Here is a 24,056-nt window from a genome sequence, read left to right on the forward strand (position 1 = left end):
ACCAAATGGCTTTTAGCTATCGAGGGTAACAAGGGATATGTGAAAATAATCAGTGCCACAGACTCCTGATGCCTGACCATTCCTCCTGTCACTGCAAATGTATCTCAGTCCCATTTGCCACACAGCTACTACCTCTTCTTGTGGAGTCTCCATCTGGATCTATAGGAAATCTAGAATATACACGTGATGCTCCCATGCCTAAGGGTTTTGACTGCCTAGAGAAGGTGATCTGTTTCAGTCCCTAACATCAAGCCAGGTGGCAATATGATAATCAGGTGACCAGCCTTCTGCCCGATCAGATAGCAGGACACGATAGTCAGGTGACTAGCCTCCTGACCAGTTAGATACTAGGACATGATAGTTAGGTGACCACCTTTTTCTGACCAGTCAGACACCAGGATATGGTAGTCAGGTGACCAGCCTTCTGAGCAATCAGATAGCAGGACACGATAGTCAGGTGACTAGCCTCCTGACCAGTCAGATACTAGGACATGATAGTTAGGTGACCACCTTTTTCTGACCAGTCAGACACCAGGATATGGTAGTCAGGTGACCAGCCTTCTGACCAATCAGATAGCAGTACACAATAGTCAGGTGACCAGCCTCCTGACTAGTCATATACCAAGATATGATTAATTCTTTTTAATTTTTCTGATAATTTGGCATCAAGAGAGCATTTTATTTAAGCCCACGGGGCACCATAGAGTAAGAATAAATCTGGATTCACTCAATCTTTCACTGGACACTGTTATGTTATTTTTGAACCCAAGAGCCGTGAAGCCTTAACAAAGACTCAATATTATAAGTGCAGAGAATGTTGTAAAGTTCAGCTTAACTATAGCTTTTAATATGTACCATAAACAGAGAAAATTGCTGCTCATTTTCTCAGAGAGTTAAACTTGCGATCAGTCCATGATCTTGAAGATTAACTTGTGATGGAATCTGAAGACTGATAACAAAAATGTACTTTAAAATAATGTAGACTCTCATAACAAATATATTTCTTCAAACTGAATCCAATTAAAATGTACAAAGGCACAATGTACTGACATAAACATATAAAAATGATTTAATATCTGAAATTGATTAACCTTCATTTCAAATGATCAGATTAAGTAATTTTCTTTTTAAGGGATGTTTAAATCATACGCAAAGAAATGTTAGTGCTGTAACCACGTATTGCTGAGATGTTAGCCTGCCAAGTGAAGTAAACTGACATCTCTATAAATATATTTAAACTTTTTTTGCTTAAAATTGTGATGCCCGGCTCGTCCGCTCCTCGTGTGTGCCACGCCCCCTGATTATCCTCGTGTGTGCCACGCCCCCTGATTACCCACGTGTACTTCCCTGATCGTCTCCAGCTTTGTCCGCTTACTTTGATTAGTCCCGTCCTATTTAAGTGCTGGTCTTACCTGTTCCCCTTGTCCGTCATTGTGGTTAGGTAATGGTATTCCGTGTCTTCCCTGTTCCTAGTCCTTGTTCCCCTATTAAATCCCGAGTTTTGCCCCGATATCAGCCCGTCTGCCTGCTCTTTACCAGCCGACCCGCACGATCGCCGCTCTGTTCATCAGTGATCGTGTCAAAAATATTCTTGTATTAAAATATTTTTCAGCATAAACACTGCAAATAGAAACTTCGATTTAATGATATTATTATTGGCATCCCAGGCTTTGTTAAAAGGAAACATCAATGATTACGTTCTTTTCCTACACATCAGCAAGAGACAAGCATCTCATTAAATGTCTTAAGTGTCTTCTTGTTTTTCTGATTTGTTGTTCGCCAAACTGTGTCTCAAGTCTCCCATTAAGGGAATTGAAAATGACATAATTACATAGACTTCGAATGGCTAAGCTGAGAGCCCAGGGTTACTGTCAACAAATATTACTTACTGAAAAAAGGGAGTTTATAAAATAAATTTCACATTATTTTTTGTGCAATTCCAATAGAGCTGCTAGTGAATGCTTCTTATAGGGTGGCATTTATATTTCAGTTAAAAGCAGGAGTTAGATTATACACTATAGATATACAGATGATTACACATATACGGATAAAATACAGATATACAGATAATTACATATATACAGAGATCAATCCATCCATCTTCCATAGCTGCTTATCCACTGCAGGGCTCTGTTGAGTCTGGAGTCTGTCTTGGAAATTCCAGGCACAAGGCACGGCTCTCCCTGGACAGTCCTGTGTGGGAACGCAGTCGCACATGCAATGGCAAACGCGGGAATTTAATAAAGGAACAACCTGCAGCCTCAAGGGAAAACAACCAAAAAAAGACACTTTAAATCTTTCGAAGATCTACACAATTACAGTTTTATTATTGTTTTGATTTACTCGTAAAATATTCTTTATAAAAATAGTTTCCTCTTCTATCTTCAAATTCATGTTTGCTTTTTAAAGAACATTCCTGCATCAGGTGAGAGACAGCTGTTTTACTTTTCGATTTTTTACTGGTTTTGCTTCAAGGGTTTATATTATTAGTCCCGACGCTTTACTGTGGAGTCCAAGAACATGCCTTTATGCGCGTAGCTATTTATGAGCACCGGGATTTGTCTGAGAATTATGCGTGCTTTTAGAGAAACAGCACATTTCCCACAATGCATCCGCGCATAACAGAACACCAGCTGAAAGAGCACATAAAAGAATCCGGGAGAATGAGCCTGAAGGTCATGAATGGATGGATTATTACATATTTTTTTCAGTTTTGGGTGACAGTGTTTCTTTTCTGAGAGCTCTTTCACAGTAGCTGATGCTCGGGGCATTTTACTGACCGTGAAAGATGATACAATGATCACATGTAAGCAGGGGTGCTTACAAATTCTGGGTCACCTCAGGATATGTCACCTTGGTCCTCCCATTGAATCTTGCACAGAATTTTACATATTCAAGCATCCCTATGAAGTGCCGGGCCCCCATGCATTTATCTGGGTACTCATGCCCCTGCAAAACCCCTGCATGTGCCTCAGCGTTTCAGAGTCATTCAGTGATGTGAGACGGTGGCTGTGATGGGCTCAGATGTCTAATGAGACGTAACTATCCTCATGTTCCTCCATGAGGGAAACCGAAAGTGAACATCCCCCAAAACCACTGCTTCTCACGTTTCTGCTGGCTGACGGATCCATGCCACTCTGTGACAATTGCTGCTATGGTGAAGAATGAAAGGTCAGGGGTCAGAGGTCAAAATGAAATAGAGGCTGAATCTCAATTATGCATACTTGACCGTACTCGTGTGCCTGTTTTATGTCATCTTCCAATGCTAAAACACCATTCCGATACTAAGATCACAAGATCAGAGGATGGTAAAAATTCCCAGGTGCTGGTCTTGCTCCGCCCCAAATATCAAGGATGGATCAGGTGCATCCTTTCCAAATGAGAACAATCAAATGCTGTTGCAATGGCAGAAGAAGAAGGCAGGAACTATAACTATTACCTTAATCAGAATTTCCTTAATCGGGGTTACCTTAATCGGGGTTACCTTAATCGGGGTTACCTTAATGGGAGCAACGTGTCCGTCGTTCCTGTCAGGTACTATTTTTCCCCGCTGTTTTTCACTTTTTTGGCTCGTGAGACTGCTGAACTGGAATTGAAAAGTGGAATTGAAATAAATATGAATATTTTAAGTGTAAACTTTATTTGTGAAAAATGCACTAGTAATCATACCAGGAATAATCAGTCATTTAAATTGGACATTTTTATTATGCGTCTTTTATTAAATAATAAAAATTATGGCCGTGTAATGAGCTGGGTGTACAGGGTAGTGAAACAATAAGTACACATCTGTCTCAATCCACAATTGCTGCGTTCTCAGTCCTCGTTATCTTGAGAGATTGTTCTTGGAAGGCATGATTGCAAGACCAGTCTTGCCAAGACCACAAATACGGTCTTTGTGTTCTTGGTATTGAGATTCAACCAGAATCTAAAAGCAGGGTTGAGAAGTGAAAAGGAAAAAAGAATCAAAGTTCAGGGGTCAGAATTAAAAAGAATTAAAGGTCAGGGTTCAGAGGTCAGAATGAAATAGAATCAAAGGTAATTGGTGAAAATGAAAAATAATCAAAGGTCAGGGTTCAGAGGTCAGAATGAAAAAGAATCAAAGGTCATTGGTGAAAATGAAAAATAATTAAAGGTCAGGGTTCAGAGGTCAGAATGAAAAAGAATCAAAGGTCAAGGTTCTGAGGTCAGAATGAAAAATAATCAAAGGTCAGGGTTCTGAGGTCAGAATGAAAAAGAATCAAAGGTCAGGGGTCAAAATGAAAAAGAATCAAAGGTCAAGGTTCTGAGGTCAGAATGAAAAATAATCAAAGGTCAAGGTTCTGAGGTTAGAATGAAAAAGAATCAAAGGTCAGGGTTCAGAGGTCAGAATGAAATAGAATCAAAGGTCAGGGGTTAGGGTTAGAATGAACGTCAGTGTTGAGAGGTCAGAATAAAAAACAATGAATGATGCTTTTAATGAAGTCAAATTGAAAGCTGTGGAGGGGAACTGTCACTGAAGTCTCTAAAATGGTGGGTCACAGCCTCGCATCACCAGAGATATTTCCAAACCCCTTCACAGATACCTGTTATGACACATTAAAGTTGTTTTTGTTCAATCATGTTTCAATGCAAATTTCACATTCCTACAGTAAGAGCATCTATGTAAGAGCATTGAGCAGGTCTGCATTTACAGTCTAATCATGAACAATTTTTAGTAGTGTGATAAACTTTTTGTGTGGTAAGTCAGAGTGGAAGTCTCTGAGGATGCATAAAGATACAAATGACTAATATTAAGGCAGGAAGCTTCACTGAATACTGCCTTCGTTGTTGTTGACTGGGGCTGAATGTGCACTACAAAACTATAGATTGTAAATGTGGTTTCATAATCAATTGGCAGTACGTTGCTACTTCCACACCATTTGTGCTGATACGGATCTGTCTCCTCGCATCTGGACACGCAATGCTCTCTTGAATAGGAATTCTATTTTTAATGGCCGGACATTGGCCAATGTGATTGGGACAAAAATACACTGGGGTCTCGCTGTCATACCTGCATGGGGTGGCCTGATAGTCCTGGGTCTTTGTGGTGGTTTCCAAGGAGGGTGAATGAAGAGGGAGGAGGGAAAAAAGGCAAGTTTTCTGCTAGTACAGTGTGAAAGTCAGCCCGTGATATTTCACCATGAATGTCCATTGGACCAACGCGTGAAAAGCTATTGACAAAAACCTACGGGTTTCTCTTCCTGTTTATGTCCTAGTGGGCTATTTCAGCAGACTAATCCTGTTTAAAAAGATACTTCCTTTACAGATCTTCGGTGCTGCGTGTTCTGCCGGGGATGTTTTGTTTCGCAAGGAGCAGATTGTAAGAGCCATGTGCTCAATGCCAGGACCGGTGCACTGAGGAAAATAATATGCAATTTTATCTTATGGTTATAGATAAAAATCTAAATAAAAATGGGAAATTTAATCATTAATTATGAACGTGCCTCATACGTGTTTGAACACTGAGGGGAATACCCTCTGAGGGATACCCTTTGAGGGATACCCTTTTCAGAGGCATCTGGGGAGGGCAGCTAAATCTCAGCCTACATCTTGATTATTTTTTATTTATACCTCTATCTGCCTGTGCACCTGTGTCAGCGCTCATGAATGATTGCCGCTATTTTCAAAGAGGCAAAGTCAGAGGTGTAGCTCTGCATGCGAAAACAAAGGGACTGATTCTCATCAAAAAGGTCAGCTCACCAGCAGCCATGGGGAGAGGAGCCGGCACTCAGCCGGCGGGGAGAGGAGCCGGTACTCACCCGGTGGGCAGGGAGATAAGCCGGCACTCCGCCGGAGGAGAGAGGAGCCGGCACTCCGCCGGAGGGGAGATGAGCCGGTACTCACCCGGTAGGCAGGGAGACGAGCCGGCACTCCGCCGGAGGAGAGAGGAGCCGGCACTCAGCTGGCGGGGAGAGGACCCGGCACGCCACCGGAGGGGAGAGGACCCGGCACTCCGCTGCGTTTCTTGCTTATCACTGTCATTCCATAGAAACGAAATCAGCAGAATGCAGCATTACTCAACTGTTCAACAAAACATTTGGATTTTGCTGCCTATAGCAATAATAATCACCCTGGAAAGATAAACTACTTCTCTACAAACATGGCATCCAGTCCAGTGTGTAGGCCAGCCGTACACTTATGTTTTACTTGTGCAGTAGACGCTTTTGTCTGGAAAGACATACAGGTGAGACAAACAGGCCATTCCAATTATACGGATGTCAAGGAGAAAATAGGTGCAGCTTGGCTGAGCTCCCAGTCAATGCCCAGGTTCAAGTGTACGCAGTACAGGAGGAGCAGCTACACGTAAACAAGACCTACTGAACAAAGCAAGGAGAGGATAATGCTGCTGTTGGAATCAGCATTCAGGGAACACAGAGGCAGGCTGCTAGTCTTGTTTCCAGAACAGAAGGGCTGTCAGGCCTCAGACATCTGTACTTTTCTCCTGGTAGAGAATATCCCTCCAGGCCTCCCCATCCCGCCAAGGCCCTGACTAGGACAAGAGCTTGACAGATGAATGTATGGCTGGACCTACTTCCTACTTAATAGATACTTAGCTGATTAATCAGTCGGGATCAGAGAATATTTCTTACTCGTCTGTTTAAGTCTTTCAGTCGCCATATCCCGGACTTCTCCTGAGCGGCTGGTGCTGGAAGCTACATCCCCTGCTACAGGACAGCCTCTGACGTGGGGCTGCGTGTTTTCTTTCCTGACCTCCCCATGAACCGTGGTTGAGCACAGACCTCCTCCCTTCCCTACCAGAGAGGGTCTGCTGTCCGTCTTCCTGTGGATGTTTCTTCTGACCTGGAGGAGCCGGGTGGAGCTACGACTGTAACCAGGTGACCTCCTTAATCCCCAGCGTCGCGCCTCATTTCAAAAGGGCGCCATTGCAGGGGGGGCACCAGGCCCTCTGAGAGAGCTCCAGTACTACCTGAGAAGCAGGAGTATTTTATCTTATTAGTCCAATTACCTGACTATGTGTAATACAAAGAAGGCACGGTCAGCCTCCTTGTACAGGATCATAAGCGTTACTTAATTTCAATTAATTTATTGTACTTGCTTTGAGAAAAGAAAAATGTTTCCTGGCACAGAAAGAGGATGGAACAGGTTTCCTGTCGTGATTTGCTGTGATGTCCTTGATTTGTGCTGATTCATCCCTACTCACAATGCTCTTGTTATCCCCCTTAGCCCTAAATCATCCCTACCCACAATGCTCTTGTTATCTCCCTCAGGCTTAAATCATCCCTACCCACAATGCTCTTGTTACCCCCCCTCAGGCCTAAATCATCCCTACCCACAATGCTCTTGTTACCCCCCTCAGGCCTAAATCATCCCTACCCACAATGCTCTTGTTAGCCCCCTCAGGTCGAAATCATCTCTACCCACAATGCTCTTGTTATCCCCCCGCAGGGCTAAACCATCCCTACCCACAATGCAGCGGGGCCAAGAGTCACTGTTTTCTCAAAACAAGGCCGTAGTGCAAAATGTTCAGCTGAGATGCCCCCCCCACCCCCCCATGGGGCCAGGCGGAAGGATTATCACTCCGGTGGAAAATCCGGCTGCCCTCCAGACGGATGGGAATCCTCAGTTGGGCAGAGGAACATTGCTTTGATTCAACCGGCATGCTGCGTTTCCCGTACGTGGATCACCGCATCCTTCAGGAATGAAGGACACATGGCAGATAAATAGAAGTGGGGAATTTGGCCTCTTTCTGAAAGCAGGGCCCTTTGTCTTTTAATAGGTAAAGTGCACCAGCGTTCCTTGGGATTTATAAGGGTTTCCATTTGATCATGGGAACAAAAAGATTCGTTTTAATAGAATGAGTGCAGCTCTGTCTCTTCCCATGGCTTTTTAATTCCCAATTATGTTACCGCTTTTGAGACAGAGGTTCACAGCCCAATCTGTGTCTGTATCCATCAATGTGACTGACAGCTTAATCAGAGTTTCCGGAAAGGCACGCTATCTCCACAGTGAATAGGCTTTCTGGAACATCATGAAATGTTTGCATGGCGTGTGTAGTGTTTACCTGATGCTGACATCATGCACATGTGTCTGGGAGAGTGTCAGGTCAGGATCAGGAATGTGGAGCGATATCGTCATACTTAGAGCATTGCCGCTAGAACCACACTTTTCTTAATCTGCTTTTTATGTCTGAAAACTTCAGTGAGGTCATGACCCCGGGGGGGATAACACAGGGGTCACGCCCTTGGCTGCGACCTTCAGAAAGCAGACCTGAAAACATCCGGTGGAAAAAGGAGAAGCCTGTCAGAGAGGGAGCCGCTTCCGCTGGCAGTGCCTCATCTGTACTCAGCATCTCTCCCCGGGGGCCTGCCCCAATCTGCATGGGGTATTGTTCCACACCCGGAAACGGACTGGGGCCACATTGTTTAACCAGTCACAGAGAATGTGTCTGGCCATCAAAACAGCCATGATTGGAGGTTGAGGGAAAGGGGCGGGGCTTTACTGAAGACCTATCCTGATTAGCAAAAAACAAACATTGGGTTATAATATTGGATATTTAGTCCTGAAAATATGAACCTTGCTGTCATTTTTCTGATTTGGGCAGAGGTAAATTTATGGTAATCTGGGGGTAAAGGGCTGGTAAATTGGGGGTGCATTTGTCTTGGTTTTCTGAAATGAGCCTCCAGGCAAGACTGGGAACAGGAATACGGGATGTAGGGGGTGTGTATCTATACACAAAGAACATACTAGTGTTTTTGGCAAGAGAGGTCTTGCTAACTTGCCTCTCAAGAACATACTTAGGGTGCAATGAATCATGGGATTGTTCTCGTTTGCAAGGATGCAGCAGATGTATGCTTGATATTCGGAGCTGGGGAAGAACGACCCCTGGGAATTTTTACTGTCCTCTGTTCTTCTGTTCTTGAGTAAAGGAACTGTACTTCAGCAATGGAAGATGAGGTCGAACAGGTACGCGAGAGCACACCCAGGGATTAGACAGAATATGGCTGCTCACTCAGGGAATGAGATTTAACAAAATGCAATAATTTATATGTAAAAAAAAAAACATTTACCCATTTTACAGATGAAGAAATGAGAACAAAGTTGCTATGGCTGAAGGCAGCAAGATACGGCTGCACGTGGGACTGGTGCTCGGGTCACTGGGGGAAACAAACTGACTGACACATTGGGCGATGAGGGACAGCGGGAACAAAGTGGCTAATCCCAGTCACCTGACTCTCCCTTACGAAATGGCAGGAGGCCAAGCAACCCCCCCCCCCCCCACCATCACCACCACCACCACCACCTGTAAAGCCTCCAAACTAGCTGAGTGCCAGGAGGTGGCCAGCTGCCTAAATAACACTCGTAAAGGAGATTTAAGAATATGAGCCAGTCTTGAGGCAAAGGTGAACAACCCATAAAAAATAAGTGTGTTATTCATGTGGCTTAAACACTACAAAAAGACTTTACGTAAGTGCCGGCACACATTTGTTAGATTTAAGCTAAAGGTATGGGTTTTGCTGCCAATTTAAAAATATCAATATAAAATGCCTTCTTTGGCAGTGACAAAAATGTGAATACAGGAGAATGGCAGGCAGTAGGAAGAGGCTGGGCTATTGAATCAGAGTGCACTAGTACGTAAGCACCAAGAGCACGGTCACGCGGACGCCAGTGGGGGGAGCCGGAGGGGGAAAAAGATTCAGCACCTGCCTAAGATTGCCCCCCATGCTTGTATAGTTGTGTTACTTTCTTCACTCTTTAATTTTGTTTGATCCTGAATTTATCCATTTCTGGATAAATGCACATTTCTAAATTTATCCACTCTGGACATGTTTCTCACTTACCCACTTTTTCTTTTTTTCTATTTTTTTCTATTTTTTTTCTTTTTCCTTCTTTTTCCTTCTTTTTTCCCTCCCAATCTGTCCCTCCTCTTCAACCAGCTCACCCACTGCAACCATAATCGCCTCCTACCCCTCATGATAAACTCCTCTTACTCGACATTGCCCCTTGGACTCAACATTGCCCCTTCTACTCGATATTGCCCCTCCTACTCGTCGTTACCCCTCCCACTCAACACTCGGCTGCCAGCTGCAGTGACATAGTTGCCCAAGGGGCCGGTCAGATTCACCTCTGTAGTACTTCAGTGTGCAGTCTTTCACAGACCATTTTGCAAATACACCGAGCTGCCTTCACCCAGGGGCCACTAGGGGGCCTAATGTTTAGGAACTTAGTTATGGAGCTGGCAGGCTGGAGGCCCAGTGGGGTCCCTTCCCTTGAGTGGATCACTTAACCCCAAAGGCAAGGAGCATATTGAGTAGAACCATGAACCGAATGGCTGAGAAATGATTTAATATAGATATTGGAGGTTCACTCATGTGCATTTTACTGATCTGTGAGATCCACACCCCAGATGGTAAAGAAATACTAGCATCACACGCTTGGCATGCGCCATGGGCGTGGCCAAGAGCCAGCAGCAGGCCTAGAGCCATTTCTATTACGCAAAATGGAACAGGGAAGGTGTCCAGATTGCCTTCATGACTTAGAATGCCGCTGACACTTCTAACTAATAGCTTTTATAGTTATAAATCAATTTCTGCTATTAAAATGCATGTTCCTTGAATAGGTGGTCATTAATTTTTCATCGTCTTGGTTAGATGCCTGCTCTGTTTGCTTTAGAATTATGCTGGAAGGTTAATCCCAAGAGCGTACGACTTGAGGAATGGTATTTATGTGTGTGTGTGTGTGTGGGGGGGGGGGGGGGCAGGGGGGGGCTCTCTTCTTCAGTGTCCTGTCACATGCACCAGGGGATACAGTACAAATGCTGCTATACTTATAGACTTACCCAGCGCATGCTGGGCCGCTGGTAGAGAGCCAAGATCTTTGGCCATGAACATTTCATATGCTCTGGTCACAGTGCCAGTGCTGCCTCACCCCTGACCCCATTCTCTGTGTGGAAATACACACACATTATATTACTTTGACTATTCTCTACCTCTCCCTCTCTCCGTATAAATATACACAGTGGGGTGGAATGATCTAGAACAACGTTCCAGCACCTTCAGTTAATAAATCAGATTTTTCAATTTCATAAATAATAATGTCAAGCGAGTTTATTTTTCATGTGCTCTAGCCCTGGTGTTCCTTCCAGCTGACGCCATGGAGATATTCGACAAATCAGAGAGTAATGTCACCCCCCCAGCTCCGCCGCCATACTCAGCACACCTCCCGTTCTCATCTCTTCCCTTCAGTGTCTTCATGCCTGCAGATAAACACATGGTCGCTGCACTAGCCAGCTGCAGAAGGGGAGCGAGTGAAAAATTAGATTGATTTTTTTTCTGAAGGTAGGTCATTTAAAATGCAAGGTGTCAACTGAGCTGAAGAAACGTCACCAAACACAGAAGCACGTGCAGCTTGGCTATCTGTCCTGCTAGCTACCAGCTACCGGAATGACGTTAGGTCTCATGTGGAGCTACCATGCAAGTGAGAGGTGCAACTGCTGACAATGACTGTCAGGAATCCCCTACAAGGGCCCTCCTCCCCAGGTCTGTCAGAGCGGGTAGGGGGTGATTTTAGCTCCACCACTGGTCCCGCTGCTAGTTTGAGACTACCTCCACACTGGTTTTCATTTTAAAGTGCAGACATTAGTCTCCATTTTCACCTTTCCTGCACACTACCCCAGAGTTTCCAGCCCCGAAACTGAAGGCTTTTGTAAATGCTCTCACGGCCATGTTCTCCTGAAAATTCAGTTTGTTGCTGTGTGGAGACTTTTGGAAACGCAGACATAGTTGGTCCCTAATTGTCACGTGGGCACCCCCATTTGACGCCACTTGTTTCACCTTCTCCTTCTCTGATTGGTCAGATATGGAGGAGCTGCTCAGTCATTTTAACGACGATAAGAATTCCTGGATGTTATTTCCGCTTTGTATTCCAGTGCTATTTCTGAAAATTAAAATCTGAGATCTCCGGTAAGCATCAAGGCCAGTCCTTTCCTTGTCTGTTATTCGCCTATGTGGCCCAGCACGTGTCGCCCATCACATTGTTTTCTGTTTCCGTAGGTCTAGTTCCTTTGTCAGTCCCTATGTTTTCCCTGCACCCCAACCATGTCAAATTTTATCAATCTACATTCAGGTGCCCAAGGTATATTATGCGCTTGTGTTTATCTATTTCTCTACTGGATCTTGTGTTCATTCCTTTGTTTTCGGTTATCCCCTCCTGTTTCTAGTTTTGTAATTCATTCTGTTTCATCTAAGCTCCCAGTTTCTCTTAGCGTGAGCCACTTGTGTTTGGCTGATTGTTAAACTACCCTCAGCTGCTTCTTGTCTGGCCCCCATTACCTGGATACATGCGAGCCCTTGCCCTCCTCTGTCTTTGCTGCAGTGTTTACCCCGTTTGAGACTGTTTGTTTCCTCTATGTGTCCTCCATTGTGGTTTAGCTTAGGTTAGGTTAGGATAGGTTTAGGTTTAGGTTACCAAACAGCTGCCCACCCTGTATATAGATCCCTCGTGGTCTCTTTTTGTTTGGGTTCAGCTTGAATAAAGTTCCCTGTGAACTGCTAGTGGATTATCTTTCCTCATGTCCTGTCATTACAGTTAGTACACACATCTTTCATGGTACACTATATGGACAAATGTATTGGGACACTTGGCCATTACAGCCACAGGAATTTTTATGACATCTCATTCTAAACCAATACGGAGTTGGTCCCCCCTTTGCAGCAACAGTCATGGGCAAAAATATTGGCGCTCCTGCACTTACGTTATGAGACATTATGAGACATTCCACACAAAATGTCAAAAATGGCCAGTAAAAAATGATTGGCATCCTATCAGAATGTCTGATTATTCTGGGAGTTTTCTGACATGAATGCGGTGGTGCCAATATTTTTGAAGTGGAGATTTTGGAGTGTGTTTATGGGAATTTTCCCCATTCATCCAGAATAGCATTTGTGAGGTCAGGCACTCATGTTAGATGTGAAGACCTGGCATTTGTTTCTGCGCACCAATTCCGTCTAGTACGACTTCTGGCCGTTACTCCCGCCGCGCAGCAGCGTAGCGTTTGCACTCCCAGCATCCTAGTTCTTTGAACTTACATATACCCTTAAAATGGTGTTGAATAGCGACTTACGATCATTTAAATTTACGAACGGCCTTTCGGAACGTAACTCATTCGGAAGTAGAGGAGCGTCTGTATTTTGTGTTCAACATTTTTCTGGCATTTACCGTTAATCAATTTGGGGTAAAAGGAACAGCGTACTGCACGTCATATTCCTACAGTAGTATATTTAATTTGGAGTTGGAACTCCTCAGTTTCACCAGGGAATGACGTGTAGGGGCCACACACTGTTACACTGCTTACGTGCAAGATGTTTGAAGCTTGCAACATTTTGTTCTGTTTAGTCTCAGATCCCCAAAGCTGCTAACTGCTGAGAACGTGCTTGATATTGTGAAGGCTTCTCAGGGAAGGTATGCCAGACTGATGCTGCACCCCCCCCCCCCCCAAGTCAACAGAAACCCCTTGTAAAGGCGTGACAGATCCCTGTCAGCTGCTGATATGATTTTTCTAATTAAAGACAAGTATCCCTTTAGAATCCGGAGAGATATTGATATTCTACAGTACTTCAGGACTGTGTTAAAACTACTAATATCCCACGTTAGTAAGACCTAAAATCCTTATTCTTTGGTTCCTATGAAACACTTTATTTGATCTGAAATTCTCTTACCCAGGGCTTACCCAGTAACAATATTATTTGATCTGACCTATAGCAAGAAATATTAAGATAAAAAAAAAAAACAATGATGTTTTATTAATCTTTTGTCTTTGTCTGTATCAAATATCAGCACAGTTTCTTGATGATCATTTAAAATAATCCATGAAAATAGTTCTCATCCTCAAGTTGCATCTGAAGCGTAATAAAAGTGGAAATGCTTGCCTTGAGTGTTGTGGACGTTCTGGGCAAACCTGCAGCTCGCTAGCTCTCCGCTGTGGTAGGAAGTGGCTTCCTCAGTCAAACAGAAAAGCGATGGACTCAACACTTTCAAAAGCCGGCCAGCCTGCAGCCGTCTCGCTCAGCCAGTCTGCTCATTGGCTGCTGCCAGGCTATGAGGTCATCAGTGCGTACTATAAGAGCTCTGGGAGCGACATCCTATGCTAGTGAGCTTCATGTGTTTCAAAGTAGAGTGCAGCGCAACAGTGAGGGAGCGCGCGAGAGAGAGAGAGCGGAGACTAATGGTGACACAGATAAGTGGGTAGATAGGCTACATTACTGAACCAAAGCCGTATTTAACTTTAGGGGTCAGAAGAGGACAATAAGAAAATATTTATTTCTTCTTATTTTTATCTGCTTTTTCCTTACTTTGACATGCTGAATATATTTAGTTCCTACCACTTTTGACCGACACCGACAGCTTCCTGTTTTCTGACTTCTTATGCCAATCTCACCATGGGAAGCACAGAGGCGCAGGGCATATCCAGCAGCAGCACATGGCTGAACACCTCCTCCTCGGACCCTGGTGCACTGCGGTACAGCGAGGTGGAGATGGTGTTGCTGGGCGCGGTGATGTCTCTGCTGGTCCTGGGCATCGTTTTCGGGAACGTGTTGGTCATCACCGCCATTGCCCGCTTCCAGAGGCTGCAGACGGTCACCAACTGCTTCATCACCTCCCTGGCCTGTGCCGACCTGGTGATGGGACTAGTGGTGGTGCCCTTTGGGGCCTGTTACATTATCTTCAAGACCTGGCACTTCGGAAACTTCTGGTGCCAATTCTGGACTGCCGTAGACGTGCTGTGCGTCACGGCGAGCATAGAGACACTGTGTGTGATCGCCCTGGACCGCTACCTGGCCATCACAACGCCCTTGAGGTACCAATCCTTGCTCACCAAGTGCAAGGCCCGCTTTATAGTTCTGCTGGTGTGGGCTGTGGCTGGTCTTATTTCCTTCTTGCCCATCCTCATGGAATGGTACGCCTCTGATGACGAAGTGGCTAAAGATTGCCTCAAGATCCCCGCCTGCTGCGAATTCTACACCAAACCAGCCTACGCCATCACGTCCTCCATCATCTCCTTCTACATCCCCCTAGTGATCATGGTGTTCGTCTACAGCCGCGTCTTCCAGGAGGCCAAGAAGCAGCTGAAGAAAATAGACAGGTGCGAGGGACGCTTTCATGTGCAGAATAACAATTTGGCTCTGGAGAACCACAATGGTGAAACGAGGAACTGGAAGAAGCCTAGGTTCTGCCTGAAGGAGCACAAGGCATTGAAGACCCTGGGCATCATCATGGGCATCTTCACCCTCTGCTGGTTGCCCTTCTTCGTGCTCAATATAGTGGCGGCCCTTAAGAAGTTTGATAATATTGATCTGACCTACAAGATCTTGAACTGGATAGGATACGCTAACTCTGCGTTCAATCCCCTGATTTACTGCAGGAGCCCAGAGTTCCGCTATGCCTTCCAAGAGATCCTCTGCTTGCGGAGGCCCCCTTTCCACAAACTGGGACCCCCTAATGGATACTTTTACAGTGGGCACAAGTGGCAGGTGGACGCACAGCTGAGAAACAAGGGTAACTTGGAGGAATACGACGTGTCTGAGACCATGCTGGAGGCGGGCTGTGATTCTGCAGATGCAAGAGACTCGAATGGGAACTGCAGCAAAGCCCTGGTCAACAGCATGTAAGCCCCGGGTAGAGAGAGCCCTCACTTTGCCTGTCGTTTATGGGAGTCTGTCTTCTCCTTCTGGTAAGGAGGCAGGGCTGACAAACAGGCTTCATTGCATTTAGATCATTAACTTGACTTACATATCCAGGCTAGCCTAGTCATGCGGATCCCGATAAGTATGGGAAACAGCAGTTTTCCAGTGTGTTCATCTACCTCATCATATTTTATTTGTACATGTAAAAATCATTCACTTAATGGAAGTTGGCATACAGGTCCTGTTCTCTGTTAGCCAAAAAAAAAACGAATATCAATGTCATATGGTTGTTACCCAAGGTCGCTTGTTTAATTACACGTTGATTTACGCGAGCTGTGCAGGACGACTAATTTTGAGGACGGGATGTGAAACAGGATGTGAAATGGAATGAACCGAAGGAGCTCTGCGTTCGCGCTCCGCTTTCCCGGCATCCGTTTATGAAACATTCCGTGTGAAGGCAGGTTTCACCGAGCACAGGGGCCATCTGTGAGCCTCCCTGAAAAGAAGGAACTGAACACTTTGAGGAGAAGTGACAGGTGTGGACGGGAGTGTGCGCCGCTGCCAGCAATGCGACAGCAGCGAGCTGCACGTTCCTTGCAGCGCCCTGCGCGTGTGACCAGCAGCGGTGTTTATACGCCACTGCCTAAAATCGGACTAGCTGAGCACTCTGCACATGATACTGGCAAGGCTGTCCCTACAAATGCCTGTCACGTTAAAAGGTTAAGAATAAGATATCAGCTTTCATCAGAGTTTTATGGCCCTTCCTGCAGGGAGCCCCGAGCGGCTGGTCGCGGCTGCAGAGACCCCGACCGCGGCTGAGCTGCGCTGCCAGTGCAGGGCTCACTGCCAGAGCTGGAGTAACAACGTTAATGGAGATTATCTCCGGCTTTCTCTATACTTTCTTAAGGGAAAATCGCCTTTAATTGAAATATTCGCTAAGAGTCACTGCTACCTAGGTTCAATGGGGAGATGTGTGTGCGGTGTTTCAAGTCAACGTTATGGTAATAATTTCGGAAATGTAACTGTGAAGTAACACGTGACATTGAAAAAACAGCAGCTTAAAATATAAAGTCCGTGCCATTTGACTTTCTCTTTGTATGTCCTAAACAGAGCCTCCTCCCGATAGACTCAAATACTTCAGTCTGTTTGGTCTCTCGCCCTCAGCTTCGGTGGAGCACAAACTGGTAATTCCCCCTCCCACCCCACTGTTACTGGGAGTCTGCGTTTAGGGAACTATACTGCACAATTGCGGTTAGGGCAGACAGTAGACGCCTCACGTCCAGCTCAGGTTGAAAGAGCCCATCCCAGGGCAGTGGACTCTGCTTTATGAAATCAGCGACGTGTTTATCTCTGCATGCAAAGTTCTTTTCAGTGCACCATTCAAAACTGTGAACCATTACCTTTCAAAAAGAAATGTATACTGTGTATATATATATATATATGTATATATATATGTATGTCACTGTGTCTTCGATGATCCCTCTGTGCTTATGTCCACATAAAGTGTAAATTCCGTGACTTTGCATTACGTTCCTGGGTATTCTGAATGTCTATCTCTTTCCGTCAGATACGGATATCTGTCTCGTTGTCACTCGTACTGTTCCAAGGTTCATCACTCTGTGGTGAACGGGTAAAAAAAAAGGGAATGTTTAACCAACAAAAAAGCTTTGCTCAGCTGTTACAGAAATGCATACTGCATGCAACTTATTTGTAGGTTGACTATTTACTAAATGAATGCTGAAGAGCAGTGGCTCCCGGCTCCTGTGTTTGTGCGGCATGCTCTTCTTCTTGCACATGTCTTATGAAGCACTTTGGACAAAATATGGACAAGCGGACAAAAATAAAGTACTCTGAAACGTCTGTTCATGCTGCCATCTGCTGGTAGTGTCACCTTCTGCGGCTTAATGTGATGTGACTTCTCAGAGACATTCTGCAAGATGTGGCACTTCTTCTGCCTCAGACGCTGCCTACCCACCCCGAGGGGGCCCATGCCCATGGCTGTCTTGTGGTGTTCCAGGAGGCCCCCCTCCCCCACCCAGCAGCCACTGGGCCCAGCCAGGTCTCCTTCATCCTCACCGGTTGCCTTCCGAGCGTGAAGGTCAGTGTACTGACATATAGTCTCTCTAATCAATCATTAACAGGCACATCAGTGCCGGGGAGATTGGTTCAAGCGGTGGTGCCTAATGGGGAGCTGCCCGCATCGACAGCAGCCCGGCAGGATCAGCAGGGTGGGCTGCACCTGCATGCCCCAGGGGGCCCAACCAAAAAGGAAGTGACATAGGAGTGCGCAACCGGGGGCACAGGGCGAGGGTTTGACAGCCGCCGACCTGCACAGCATGGAGGAGGGTCTCCCTGACCCTTCGGTTCGATGTTTACGTTGTTAGTTATTTACTTACGCACAAGATGTCATTTGATTGTTATTGTATTTTGTTTATCTGGTGATGATGTAAAAAGTCAGCTGTTCAATGGTGATTCTGGTAAGTGTTGGTTAATAAATATTGTATGTCATGCATGTCATGCTGGTGCTGGTGTTTCCCGTGTTTTCATGCCCTTCACTATATATTTTATCTTTTGACTGGAACACAGGGACAGCAGCTGCATTCTGGGGCAGTGATGGGGGGGAGATTCCAAACAAACAGGCAGGGCAGAGTCTGCAAGACAAACCCAATGAGATACTGAGTATGAGTGGCTTACATTAGACACTCCACTCAGCAAAAGACCAGGCTTAAACTACACTTAGGGTGCTTAAGTTCCAGTTAAGCTTAAGGCTAACACCTCTGAGAAAAAAGTCCACTGTGAGGACGTTCACAAAGACAAACAGTTGATGCCCACAGATGCTCTGCATTTCCCTGCGTATGTCTGAGTGCAATTATCAGCACCTGACTACCCAAATGCACATGATTCACCACAGAAACCGGCTGGTCAGTGAATAACACACTGCACAAATTCATATGGCTCGCTGCAATAAATTTGCTTCTTGGCTTACGTGTTTCCCTCACTGGTCCTCAAAGGTCTGGATGTTAATGTTTAACCACCAAAGCAGGCCTGACTGCCCAGCACCTGTCATTTCTGCTTTTGAGCAAGTGATGCAAATGGAGGAGGCCATACGAAGAAGCTATTTCTAAACAGTATTTTAAAGAATACCGTAAATACAAATTCCACGGTTTGCATACTTGACAGTCATGTGACTGTAGTGACCAGGGGTCTGACTAGCTGTGCGGCGAGATTGTGGGAAGCATGCTTAGGTTACACAGGGAGACACCCTAGAAGCTTCTAGAAGAGACTCATCAAGAGATTATTCCTATGCCATTTAAAATGCCTCTAGCTGGATCAAATCATTAAAGTGACATTTACACACCTAACCGGGCCGTTCATCTTAATTGGCCCACAGGAATAATTACCCTAATTACAAAGATACTTGCTCTGCGCCATTACGATTTACGACCTAATTACTTTTGCGCTTCAGCTACTGATACTGCTGTTCCTTATAAATTTCTTCTTTCTAGCAATTAGCTTTGAGAGACAGCGGTTGGATTACATCACTCTGAATTTCATTCACTATGACCCTAAAAATGTATATATTGATGTTAAACGAATACCAATGTAGTAGATAGTAGATTGAAACATATAACTACAAATTACTTCTCTGAATGATACAGTATCATATACTTTCCACTGCAAATATATAGAACAGCACTGCAAAATGTTAGTGTGAAAACGTTTTCTGTCCTACTTTCACATCCGTTGCATTGCATTTATCTGAATACCACAGTATAATTGAACATTACAGCCTGGCTTTGCAAGCTGCCCGTGGCGTGAAGTGTGACTGAGTGCCCTGCGATGCACTGGCATCCTGTCCCTGACGTCCCCCTAGCTTGTGCCCTATAGCTTTCAACTGGCTCCAGCTCACTGTGATCCATGTTATGGAAGATGGGCGGATGCCTTCAATCTATCAGAATAATATTAAGTCCATTTTTAGCCAGTGTTTTGTATTAGTACATTGCTTACCGCTTATATTGCCTCTGTCGCCTTCACTAAGATTTCCTCCTGCTGTTACCACAGGCTATTTTTATAGAGACTTACTTTCAGTGACTGTTCAGACTTATTTTTCAAAGAGGAAACCGCTTACATGAGCACCATGTTCTCCACTAAACAGGCCCTGGAGAGCAGAGGGTCAAAGGTCAGCGAGCCCCTTCTGGCGACCTCTGACCTATAACATTTCCCCTGAGTCCTGCATAAACCACGGCTGCGGTCCAAATTGCATGTTCTGTACAATCTGAGAGACATATTTTTTCCAATCTGTGCACGGACCCTAAAAAATGATTTAGATAAACCTAAGGTTAAAACAACAAAACCTCAAAGCATGGCATCATTATGTAAGTCCAAGACAAATATATCAAACCTCTCTCAAGCGGTTGCCTAGGGTTACAGTTGCCTTTTCCCATGTTTTATTTATGTTTATATGCCAGTTATTTGTCTGTGAACCATTTTCCCAGTAAATACACACACTTGCAGTCATACAGCATATATCTGGGGTACAATTAGGTGGAATTGTGCACTGAACTTAATGGACACACATCAATGCGGACATCCAAGGAGCACAATCCAGTAAAGTTACAGCTGGATGCTGGGGCCAGTTACTGGCAAGACCAAGACTGGGACAAACATAAAACTGACAGAGATACACCAGATTCTCGGAACAAACTGGCTACTCACAGCCAGCCCTGAGTGCCCTGCGCCCTAGGCGAGACTCTCCCACCCCCACCCCCACCCCCCCAGGGCAGCAGAAAATAAATTTAGTCAATTAATTTATGTTAAAAACATTTCAGTAGCGCAGAGTATCTGGTGGCTGACAAGCTGGCATCTGTTTCACAAGAAAAGCAGTGAAGCACTAAAACTACTGTAAATAACTGTAATGTTTCAGAATGCAGCCAGAGGTATTTTGCCTGATATTTTTTCACTCGCTCTTTGGTCCGCCCTAATCAAACTGCTCTTAAAACCCAAACATGGAAGCGTAGAAATTTGGATGTTTACCGGTTGCCCTACACTGGAAGCCTTTGAGGTCTATGCTTTGTAGTCCATCACTTTACGGATGATCACAGGGTTCAAACGTGACTATGTGAAAAAGCAGTCACCAATAGGTACTCCCCATGACCGCAGCCCATCCATGAGTGAAACAATCCTCAGCCATCCACCTGATGACTGCCTCCTCTTTAACCCCCCCCCCCCCCCCAAAAAAAAAGTATAAACCTCCCCCTGCCCCAGTTTGACTGTTCAACAGGCCGGCTAACCTCATTCTGGGGACCACTCTGCACAAAGAACTGGTTCAAAAGATAGATTCATTCAAGAGTCGGACATGACATGGCATAATGCAGCATTATGGTCCATCGCCTTGCACAAACTGCTTCCTTTCGACCTCAGCCTTCTCTCAATCGGAAAAATGTGCCTCGTTTCACACGCGGTAATGCCTTGTTTGCCCTGAACGCTCTGTGCAATTAGAAAATTAGTGACCGCTAATGCTCTTCAAAAGGGAAAAAAGATGTCGCTGTAAATTAGTGGTAAGTTGTGGCTGTGTTTAAAGCAAGAAAAGGTTGCCCTTAAGCTTCCTTTCTGGGGCAGTGGGCGGTCTGCGAGGGTGGGCGGTCTGCGAGGGCGGGCGGTCTGCGAGGGTGGGCGGTCTGCGAGGGCGGGCGGTCTGCGAGGGCGGGCGGTCTGCGAGGGTTCGCATACTTTTCCGTAAAGCTCGGGTACAGTGTACTGTACCGTGGTTCGAAGTGTACAATCGGGTGGCGGAATCCCTCATTTTCTACAACTGCGAGGGATTGCTCATCCAGAACAATGAATTTGAGTACTCTACCTTTCCGATTATTTTTCTCGCTTTTACACAATCGCTGTGGAGTTTCTCGCGTCTTTGCAATGCTGCTGTAGAGTAAACCGCTCCGCACAGTCCCCTGTTTTGGTTTTCTTCAGCTCCTCACACTCTTTGACATGGTGCTTCTGCAGGAGCTTTGTTAAGTTGGTCGTGTTATGCTTTGCAGTGCTGCTGCCTCCCCGCGAAACATTGGCTTCGCAGGTATTGCAAACAGCCGTGGAACTTGTTAGCGTAGCGAGCATGAAATACCTTCACACATATGACAGTTTGTTGTTAGCTCCCTCCATACTGTTAGCTGTGCATGTACTTTTCTTAACAAAAGGTGCTGGTTTAACTCTGCGCTGCTGATGCATACCGGAGTTTGCGCACGCATGACGTAGCTTCTGCATGTGTATGAATACAGGAAAATTTATTAATTTAATCAAATAGATTGGTCCCATAGATCGGCCCAGTGCTACCGATATCCAGTCCACCTATTTAAGCCATAATCGGACCGATATCCGATACAGGTATCGAATCAGTGCATCCCGAATAGATTTAAAAATAAAACTCTACTTTTTCCTGGCAAAGTCACCTAATCTCCTCAGCTCCTTTGCAGGTATCTCAAGTCATCCTGAAATAAGATCATCATGACTCATATTTCATTATAAACCAGCTTTCAGGCTATTGATTACCTAGTAGCAGTTTCAGAGAAAGTAATTCTTCAGTGAAATATACTGTGGTGCAAGTGCCAAACTTGGCAATCACACAGTAACAAAGAGTCACAAACAAGTGCAGGAAAGGCAGAAGAATGGGCTTTACAAATGCATGCTGGCCGGCCCGACTACCTATATGCCAAAGGGTAAGTGCCCACACGCACGGTGCCCACCGTACTGGCCGGCCCGACTACTTACATGCCAAAGGGTAAGTGCCCGCACGCACGGTGCCCACCGTACTGGCCGGCCCGACTACCTATATGCCAAAGGGTAAGTGCCCACACGCACGGTGCCCACCGTACTGGCCGGCTCGAGTACTTACATGCCAAAGGGTGAGCACCCTGGGAGTGCATCCTGGCCAATGGTGAACCCGATCTTGGGGCTGCATCCCATAGCCAATCCGGAGGCATGTGGGTCAGGATGCACTCCATTAACGTCCCGATGGATGTGGGACGTTACGCAGACCGAACGGCATACCCTGGAAGTGCCATAGCCCCTGGCTAATGGCGAACCCGATCTTGGGGCTGCATCCAATAGCCAATCCGGAGGTCCAGGCAGCTGAACTATGTCAACCCAGCCAAGTGTTGATACATGGCAGCGTATATGAGCCTTTCTTCATCTGCACGTTCAGTCATCGGTAACTGACACAGAAACACCAAGAACCGTCCTTCTTTGTGATGACATATTAACTACGCACAACAATTTTCACTATTTACACTTGGCATCGGTCCAGTATGCCACCACCCTGCCTGACGGGTGCCCCCAGCGTTATGAAATTTTACTTTAAAAATGAGCTAACCTTGTGTTTCTCCAGAGAAATAAAAAGAATACAACTTTATGAAATTAAAATTTCCTTTGGTTTGTCTGTTTAGATGGGTAATTTACACACACAGTCACCAGCACAAAGACAAAACAGATCCAAATATAAATCAAATCCAATACTTTCCACATCTCACACAAACTCTATGAGTGTAATAATAGATTTTAAGCCGACATCATTTGACATCATTTATTAGAAGCCAATGACTGTCACTTTCACCTGTGAATTTGAATCCCGTTTCCTGTAACCGGGAGGCTATTTTAATGCATTTGCCTGGCAGTAATGGCTACAAGAGAAACAAATGGTCACCCGCTAAATGGACACTCTTTTGAAAACGGCTTTAAAGAGGACACCCATCGGTGCCAGGAATGTCATTACGCACTAAATAAAGCAAGTCATTTTGAGTGAATCATCTTCTTTCTTCCTGCCTTTTCACCTGCAGTATTTTTAACTGGTTCAGATATACAGACATTCATCATTTTGCTTTTGTCTACTCGGTGATTATGAACGAAGAAATAATGTACGTTATACAAAGCATCTAGGCTAATTCAAGGTCTCTTTGAGGAGGATCATTATTGAATTTGTTGAGGTTCAGACATACGCATGGATAATGTTCATGATTATGAATAATTGTCTTTTGATAAGATGGCTCTGTTCTCACAAGCTTCTGCTCCAAGGTTCTTGCCTTTCTGAGAGTTTATCCTAAACGTGAAGCATACCAGCCTTTCAGTCAGTCACTGTTTGCCCCTTCCCACACATTCACTTGGTGCTTATCACACAACCTTTAACTTGAAGGAGATATTTCTAATGTGAATGAGAAGCAAAATATATTTAGAGTTTTTTAAAATTAAGATAAAGGTGCCAGAGGCTAATGAGATGATCTCTGATGTATGATTATAGGTTGGTGCGGGTGCTTGCAAGCAGATGTTGTCAATAAGTGCAAAAAATGGACAACTGGAGAAGCAAAGGGCATTTCCATATAGTCAAACAATGTCTAAACTCAGAGAACA

At 45.1% G+C, this 24,056-nt stretch overlaps 1 protein-coding gene and 2 long non-coding RNA genes across 3 annotated transcripts; 1 reads left to right on the top strand and 2 right to left on the bottom strand.

The window, feature by feature from the left end:
* Positions 1 to 1,637: 1,637 nt before the first annotated feature.
* Positions 1,638 to 5,902, bottom strand: LOC125750980 (uncharacterized). Its single transcript, XR_007400471.1, has 2 exons — positions 3,470 to 5,902; positions 1,638 to 3,439 (listed from the first exon to the last, which is right to left on the bottom strand). It is a non-coding gene; the product is annotated as an uncharacterized LOC125750980 (long non-coding RNA).
* Positions 5,902 to 22,887, bottom strand: LOC125750981 (uncharacterized). The gene is made up of 3 exons (XR_007400472.1): positions 22,549 to 22,887; positions 6,609 to 6,946; positions 5,902 to 5,993 (listed from the first exon to the last, which is right to left on the bottom strand). It is a non-coding gene; the product is annotated as an uncharacterized LOC125750981 (long non-coding RNA).
* adrb2a (adrenoceptor beta 2, surface a) lies at positions 14,007 to 18,176 on the top strand. The gene has a single exon (XM_049029373.1). The coding sequence runs from the start codon at positions 14,415 to 14,417 to the stop codon at positions 15,642 to 15,644; it is 1,230 nt and encodes a 409-aa protein (XP_048885330.1). The 5' UTR covers positions 14,007 to 14,414; the 3' UTR covers positions 15,645 to 18,176.
* Positions 22,888 to 24,056: the final 1,169 nt, after the last annotated feature.

This window comes from Brienomyrus brachyistius, chromosome 10, assembly GCF_023856365.1.
Source record: "Brienomyrus brachyistius isolate T26 chromosome 10, BBRACH_0.4, whole genome shotgun sequence".
Lineage (NCBI taxonomy): Eukaryota > Metazoa > Chordata > Actinopteri > Osteoglossiformes > Mormyridae > Brienomyrus > Brienomyrus brachyistius.

Bases quoted from the DNA above. Each gene is read 5' to 3' on its own strand.
- adrb2a (XM_049029373.1), top strand. From the start codon at position 14,415: ATGGGAAGCACAGAGGCGCAGGGCATATCCAGCAGCAGCACATGGCTG.